Source organism: Octopus bimaculoides, chromosome 11 (assembly GCF_001194135.2).
Source record: "Octopus bimaculoides isolate UCB-OBI-ISO-001 chromosome 11, ASM119413v2, whole genome shotgun sequence".
Lineage (NCBI taxonomy): Eukaryota > Metazoa > Mollusca > Cephalopoda > Octopoda > Octopodidae > Octopus > Octopus bimaculoides.
The window spans coordinates 52,737,773-52,745,967 of record NC_068991.1 but is presented as its reverse complement, the minus strand read 5'-3'; the positions used below and the strand labels follow the sequence as shown (position 1 = coordinate 52,745,967).

At 35.9% G+C, this 8,195-nt stretch overlaps 1 protein-coding gene across 1 annotated transcript in view; it reads right to left on the bottom strand.

Moving 5' to 3' along the window:
* Positions 1-6: 6 nt before the first annotated feature.
* LOC106875973 (uncharacterized) overlaps positions 7-8,195 on the bottom strand; it is a 42,667-nt gene continuing 34,478 nt past the window's right edge. Inside the window, exons 9-10 of the mRNA XM_014924317.2 lie at positions 6,102-6,266; positions 7-1,225 (exon numbers count right to left, since the gene is read on the bottom strand). Of these exons, the coding sequence (XP_014779803.1) occupies positions 1,164-1,225; positions 6,102-6,266 (227 nt within the window). The 3' untranslated portion in view covers positions 7-1,163. The remainder of the gene's footprint in view (positions 1,226-6,101; positions 6,267-8,195) is intronic.

The window sequence follows — 8,195 nt, the reverse complement described above, 5'->3', positions numbered from 1 at the left end:
GAGACGCATCTTTGCCTCCACTGATTCACTTGCAAAGTGTTGAGTAAAATTATTTCGTTGCAGACCTCCTTTGGGTCTTTTTATTATCACTACGACACACATAGTCCCCAGTTGGTAACATTGATTTCAAGGCCCTCCTAGATGAGAGACTGGCATTCCAATTAATGTCTATGTTCCATGCTGGCATGGATTGGAGAGTTATTAATGTAGAAATATGGTATCGTAGCTACTAACAGTTGAGGGTTGCGTAGTCTAGACAGCGTATTTAGATTTCATTATTATCTTTAACCCGGGCAAAGCCGGGTATTTCTGCTAGTTATTTATATTTTTATGATTTTGGTCATAGCGTGCTTTGGCTTATTATGTTTGGGGTGTGATATACGTATATTTATGTTGTTATTATCAATATCAGATTGTGCATTAGTCTTAAGGTCTATCTTTGTCGTTTCTACTACCCTATTTCTATATTGGTTATTTTTGTTCAGTATAAAGTCATTATATAATCTATTAGCTGTTTTATCTTTATTTATTGCATTAATCATAGCGTTAGTGTATCTCCGAAAGAGATACACGAGCAAAATGGTATGATTATAACCATATTCAACTTTTCCCTTTTTCTTCTCTATGCTCATCTTTATTTATTCTTCACTCTGATGAAGCTACATGTTTCAGATCAGTTTTATTCTCAAATATGATATTTTTAGCATATCAATGGCAATACCATACAACGTTGGAGTGGAAATAGCTGTTAGATGGGATGCAGTCTATTTGTATTGAAATAAAAGATAATAATTGATGTTTGTTAATATTTCTCCATTTTCCGTTTTCTGTAAATTTTGATTATTGATAAACTCATGTTTATTCTTGTCTTTACCTATAATTTATGAGTGCAATATGCTTGCATATGTATGCCCATGGTTAAACATAGGTAAAATACCAGTAGTGTAATGGATACTTCTATCCTTTAGATGGTTATTTTAACCTCTGACTCAGCTAACTTTATATATATTATTAGAAATTATAAGTTTATTGCTTGCTTTAAGTTCTCTGAAAAAGGAAGCTGTCAAAAGTACTGTCAAAATTTATGTAATATGTAATCTTGGTTGCTTTTCCAAGCCTAACTTCTTTTGTGAAGAGCTTTGGAGTAAACAAGAATTATAAATTCAAACTTTTGTGGTAGAATGGTCCTTAATATGAAAAAACTCTCTTTTCTCTTGGAATGACTCTGAAATTAAAAATTCACAATCAATTATTAAATATCAATATATTAGAATTAAAAGATTCAATTTTTTTAACTAAATAATAGATCAATAAAATTTACATGACTCCAGAAAATTAAAATATCAAAACCAGCCACAATTAAACTTGGATTCAAAAAAGTGGGAGTTCAAAATAGATATAATCATCTACAGAGGAAGGGAAGAAGTTAGGTGGTCACTTGACATGCAAGAACTTTTAAATGTAACCTTAAAAAACAAGCCTGGGTACTCTTAATTTGATATCAGTTATTGAAACAAAAGTTTATTGAATTTCTAGAGAAATAGTTCATTCCTAATAATAGCTGTAAGCCATGTTCAAAGACACTTCACTTTACTAGCCTAGTCACCTACTTCTTAAATTGATCTTTTTACTTGTTTCAGTTGTTGAACTGTAGCCATGCTGGGGCAGTGCCTTGAAGGGTTTTAGTCAAACAAATCAATCTCAATAGATATTTTTTAAGTGTGGTACTTATTCTATCAATCTCTTTTGCCACACTACTAGATTGCAGGGATGTAGACAAACCAACACCAGTTCTCAAGAGATGGAGGGGAACAAACACAAAGACACACTTACACAGTTGACTTCTTATAGTTTCCATCTTCTATTACTATTCACTTCACACACACAAACATTGACATACATACCATCTCACCTTCAATTTCCAAACATACTTCTAACCTACCATCCTTCCATACAGTCCTCAACGCTATTATACATTGAGCACAGGTACCCTTCTTTACTACACACCTTCATACACAGCCATGCACAAACACACATACAAACACAAACCACAGTATTATGAACTCCTAACTACCCCTCCCTAACTGGTTCTGCTCCTTCATTATTTTGTCCCTCTCTCTTTTTCACTTTGTCTCTCTTCCTCATTCTTTCTACTTACTCCCTCTCACTCCATCTTTCTTTCTGCGTTTAACCTAACTGTAACCTGATTGTGCCTCTACTTCTGGTTGCCCCATTCTACTGCCCCTTTCTCATTTTATCTGAGATCTACCATGTGAAGAACATCTTTTCATATTGTACATTCTTCTCTTTCTGTTACTTCTCTTTCCTTCTCTTTCTTAAAGGTTATTCTCTTCTCTTTCTTCCTTTGCTGTTAAACACTTCTTTGCTGTTTTCCTTTGCTTTATATTTCTATACTTTTCAGACATACTTTAATCTGATACCACTTGGTATTTTTGTTTATTTGGTTTCCTTTTGTGTCAGATTTTATTTGTGTTATTTGTGTGATTTTTACATGGACATATAAATAGATACATACATTCATATGTATGTATGGTGGTTGTCTACTCCTTACACAGAGTTTGACCACCTCCTGCACCTACACCTTAGCCCTTTCATGGCGTCTGATGTGGCTTTTTAAACCAGACAATGTTTTGAAAAACACCCACACAGATTGCACCTCTGATTTGCACTACCAATACCTGCAGGTAAGTTCTGCTCATTGTGGATCCTAACATGTCTTTTAAGACCCCCATTGGATTTGCAAGCCCTCTGGCACACACCACATTCAAGCGTGTGCACAGACATATAATCAGAATAGCTGGTTGAAGTTTGTTTTCCATGGGTTCGCAGGTGAGATTTGAGGCCAGCCAAAGACAGAATGGGACAGCTTACCTCATGGGCAGGTAGAAGCTCTTTAACCTTGGTTGGTAATCTACCTAGGAGAAGGAAATCTCCGAAATAAAACCTGAGGCCTTGGAAGTTCCTGGTTTTGTCAATTCTCTTATGTATGTATATATACATACATACACACAGTTACTTTACATTTATTTTTCGTGGGGTAAACTAGACACAGACTGCATCAGTTTATCTTCAGGGTCACTACTCTCCTAGATGAGTCAAAGACCATGTCTTGCTTGTATATTTCCCCTTTGGCTTGTGTTTCTATAACTGGGTGTCCTTCCTATCCCAACCATTTTGCAGAATGTATGGGGTGCACATAATTATGGCCCTGAAATAAAAGAAACTGTCATGTCTTCTGCAAAACCATACAGACCCTTCAATCGTCCATTCACTCATTTGTGAATCTCTTTACAGAGTGTGCTGAGTGCATTTTTATTGTGGTTCCAGGATTAATGAGGTTGCCCAGTACCTTATAAAGCTAAAAACATTTCATTTTACCCACACTATGATGTGTTCTTTCCTTTAGTACCTAGACCAGGGTCCACATGACTCTTAGGGGGTCCATACAAAATTTTGTTGTTAAAATTTATGTGTAATAAATTAATTATACTTCTACAATACACAAAATATTTCAACATATTTTTAATAAAATCCCTAATAATATTTAATTATAAAAATATAAGAGGATTTTTTTTAAACACTGAATGGCTGTGGGGGTCCGCCTGAGTAAAATAGGAATCAAAGGGGTCCATAGTTCAAAAGTGATTGGGAACCACTGACCTACACCAACAAGTATAATGATTAACAACAAAAGAAGGGTCTGGGTGGGTAGATGGAGAAAGTGAGAGGGGAGAGAGGTGATAGAGGAAGGAAGAGCGAGTAGTGCGGATAGTAATAGAGGTGGACAATGATAAAGGCTCAGTGATGGAGTGGGGTGTATTGTATACAAACAGATCTAATGCAGTTCCTTATACTTTGGCCTAGTAGTAGAGGAATAAGGATAGTGGTAAAAGTTATTGGACCCATATAGGGCCTAAGGCATCCTACATTGCGGCGAAGAGGAGAAATAATATGTGATTGAGAAATGGGCGAGACAAGCCCAAAGCCATTTCAAATTACAAAAGTAGCATGGTAGAGTGAATAGGCGAGATCTACTACCATCGTTAGTTAAACTGGCAACAACATAGTACAGTGGATAGAATAGGTATGTGAAAGAGATGAGAGGATATCAAGAAACAGAGAAGAAGCAGCTATGGCCTCATGAGTTGGTAAACAGAAACTGAAAGAAGCTTGCTATGAATATATGTGTGTGTGTATGTGTGTGTGTGTCTTTGTGTTTGTCCCCACACACTACTTGACAACTGGTGTTGGTTTGTTTATGTCCTTGTAACTTAGCACTTCAGAAAAAGTGATTGATAGAATAAGTACTAGGCTTTAGAAAAAGTCCAATGATTGAAACAAGAAAAAAATTAAAGATATAATGGTATTAAGAGATAATTGTTCTTTTCATTATTCCCTATGTCATCAGTGAAAAATATTTTATTCTATGTTAATGACTTATATAGAGAAAAATATTAATCAAAATAGGAAGCTATTTCTATAGCCCTGTATGGTCATTGTTTCATTTTAATGCCCCGCAGCCTGCAAAACAAAAACATTTTCAATCTGGTCTGCATCCCAAACTGTTTACCAACACCTGGCATAAGCCAGCCACTACTGTAGACAATCATCATCATCATCGTTTAACGTCCGCTTTCCATGCTAGCATGGGTTGGATGGTTTGACTGAGGACTGGTGGACCAGGAGGCGACACCAGGCTCCAATCTGATTTGGCAGAGTTTCTACAGCTGGATGCCCTTCCTAACGCCAGCCACTCCAAGAGTGTAGTGGGTGTTTTACGTGCCACCGGCACGAGGGCCAGTCAGACGGTACTGGCGACGGCCATGCTCGAAATGGTGTGTTTTATGTGCCACCTGCACAGGAGCCAGTCCATCGGCACTGGCAGCGATCTTGCTCGAATGTCTTTTTACGTGCCAGGACAGCGACGAACGATCTTGCTTGAATATCTTTAGCGTGTAAATTTTTTATGCCTTAGTAAAGGTGTAGAATGCTGTGGTTTAGTAACAAGACAGCTGTGATAAATTAGACCTACAGTCAAAGACATTCCAATCATCACCATTCCAATAGTCTTTCAGGCCAAGTGTGCCTAGGGCCAGACTATTGAATATATTCTTTTTTATGATAACAGAATATAATTTAAGTGTATGTGAGAGAGAGAGAGAGAGAGAGAGAGAGAGAGAGAGAGAGAGAGAGAGAGAGAGTGAGTGTGTGTGTGTGTGTGTGTGTGTGTGTGTGTGTGTGTGAGCGCATGCATGCACGCACACACTCACACACACACGTGTGCACATATCAGCTTTTGTCTATTTGTAATTTCCTTCTCAATTAATCACTATCACTTTGTGAAATGTATCTGGAGGTTTATATTTCTTCCATTGATGGGATTTATAGTAATTAGTGAGAATAACAATAGATTCTCTCCCTCTCTATAGAAATCTATCCTGATCTTTGGAAACATGTTAAAGTGTATCCCATTTCCATGAAAAGTGACCTCTCTGACCCAGCAAACTAATTTTTGGAGCACACCTACTTATAACATCTCTAACATAATCAATGCAGCCATCAGCAACAATATCCTCCAAGACATTGAACCTCCTTCTTTTTCCTTAATGACCACTGATATGGTTTCCTGGGTTCCATAAAGCCAGATGCACTAGTAACTTACTTTTCTCTTTCACCCATTACTGATTTGATTCTTGTCTTGGAGAAATTTGGTGAATGATGTTGTCAAAATCAATAAAGCTTTTAAGGAAGTCTGGCATGTGAATCTTTTTTTTGAAATTTTTCCTTTTATCGTTTCCACTTGTCTTTCGTGTTTTGGCTCAGTAGCTTCCCATTAGATTGCACTATCTTGGCATGTGTTGACAGAGCTCCTTCCTTCCTTCATTCTATTAATTCAGTTGTGGCCCACAAGTCACTTTTGTCTTTCACACTTTTTTTTCCTTTTACCAATGACTTATCATTTCTAACAAATTCCCATTCTTACAAAGATCACACTACACTTTCTTCCCAGACATTCACCAACCAAGCATCATCCGGTGATCCTGCTCACACATAAATCTGAACAAAGATTGTGTACTCACGCTTGCAACAGTAAAAACTAAGAACCAAAAGTAGCAGACCGATCATAACACTAATAATAGCGAAGAATATGGTTAATTTAAAAGTGCTGTTAGTTTCTGTTGTAAAACCCATCTTAGCTGTAGTCACATTTACTGATGATGACATTGTAGATGATGAACCAAAAACTAAAAAATAAAATACAAGTCAAAGATAGAATTGCAAATAATTTTTTTAAATGTCATGTTAACTTCAATAAACAAAAATATTGTTAAATTAGTTCAACAGATGTTAGCTTCAATTCATTATGCTTAAATTATAACACAGCACAAAATTTAAGCACATGCAGCCATCAATGCTGCAGTTATTTCAATTTTTAAGTGTTTTCTGTTTGTTTCCACAATATAGTAGATTCAATATTTTAAAGATGGTGTTGTAATTTCATTTTTAGAGTATTGGTATCAGTTTTTGAGGATGGTTTGATGTTTACAGAGGCAACAATAATAGATTAGGACACATAACTATGCCACATTTCCAAAAGCATTGTTTTAAATCATTTACAATAAAAGTAAGGACTTTATTTTGTTGTGCCTAGGTAGAATCATCATCATGCTAATATAATTAACACACACACTGGTTCAAAATCTGATTGTTTTGTTTGTTAATTATATTGGCATGACAACTCTCCCTAGATATAACAAAATCTGTTTCAACACACGAACTCACATAAAGAATCTTGCAAACCAGATAGAAAAAGAAAGATCTTATGTTTGAGTGTGAATTGTGAAGCCAAGCTGAGCTGGCACAGTTTATGATTTATTGTACACATTACTATTAACTACTGTTGAAATTGCCTTACTCTGACTGAATGTAAGGTCAGGGATTGACCCAGCATGTTCAGCCCTCTATCAGCATTGTTCTTTTATCTCTTACATGTCTAGTGAAAACCATTAAAATGTTTTGTGTAATGCACAAAAGTTGTTTAATGTTTTGTAGAGACATCTTGGTTTAGTATAGATTTAAGGCAAAAAAAATAAGTATTGCTAGTGATTAGAGATGGGCTGAATATCTGGTGCTTGCATATTAAATACATAGCTTGAGATGGTATGTAATTATGTGGGAAGAAATAATTATGAGCTTGTTTAATGTAAGCTCATTAATGTTAGTAGAGTCCTAAACACCAACTCACAGTTTAGGAATTGAAACCAAATAACTATAAACAACAACAGGACTTTGTCAAGAATTGATGACGTCAATAAGTGACTAGCCATTTAGATCTCTGGTAGAAACATTAAGAACTTCACAGTGTTTGGTCATGGAGAAAATTTCTCGTCGTTGACGATGGAAAGGGGGCGCTGCAAACATTGTCAATAATGGGAATGTCAACACAGTGAAAGGCTTGTTTATTAGTGCAAACATGCCACAAGCATATTTGAATTGTTAATAACATTGCATTTATACATATCATTGCTTAGCATTCTTACTTTGTAATATTAAGAACTTGTTTTTAACAGTAGTTAATTGACCTATGAAAATGCAATAGAACCAACAGATCCTTCGCTCTTTAGAGTCCCAATTGTTATAAACGTTTTTGGATAAACAACATATGGATATCTCATTAATGATTTTACTTTTGGTGCCTTTCATTTGACAGACCATTATACATATATATATATATATATATTTCATTTTTGAATTTGGTTTGCAAAATTGTTTATGTGAGTTCGTGTGTTGAAACATATTCTGTTGTGTCTGGGGAGAGTCGTTCTCTTTTGGTGCCTTATAACTTAACACACTCACCAGTAAAATTTCCACTTATTTCTTTTTTATTTTTCTAAAGGAGTAACAGACAGAGTCAACGACTCTTTTACTCTTTTATTTTTTCTCGTTTACTTGTTTCAGTTATTTGACTGTGGCCATGCTGGAGCACTGCCTTTTAGTCGAGCAAATCGACCCCAGGACTTATTCTTTAGAAGCGTGGTACTTATTCTATTGGTCACTTTTGCCAAACCGTTATGTTACGGAGATGTAAACACACCCCCATCGGTTGTCAAGCAATGTTGGGGGGACAAACACAGACACAAACATATACACACACATACATATATATGACAGGC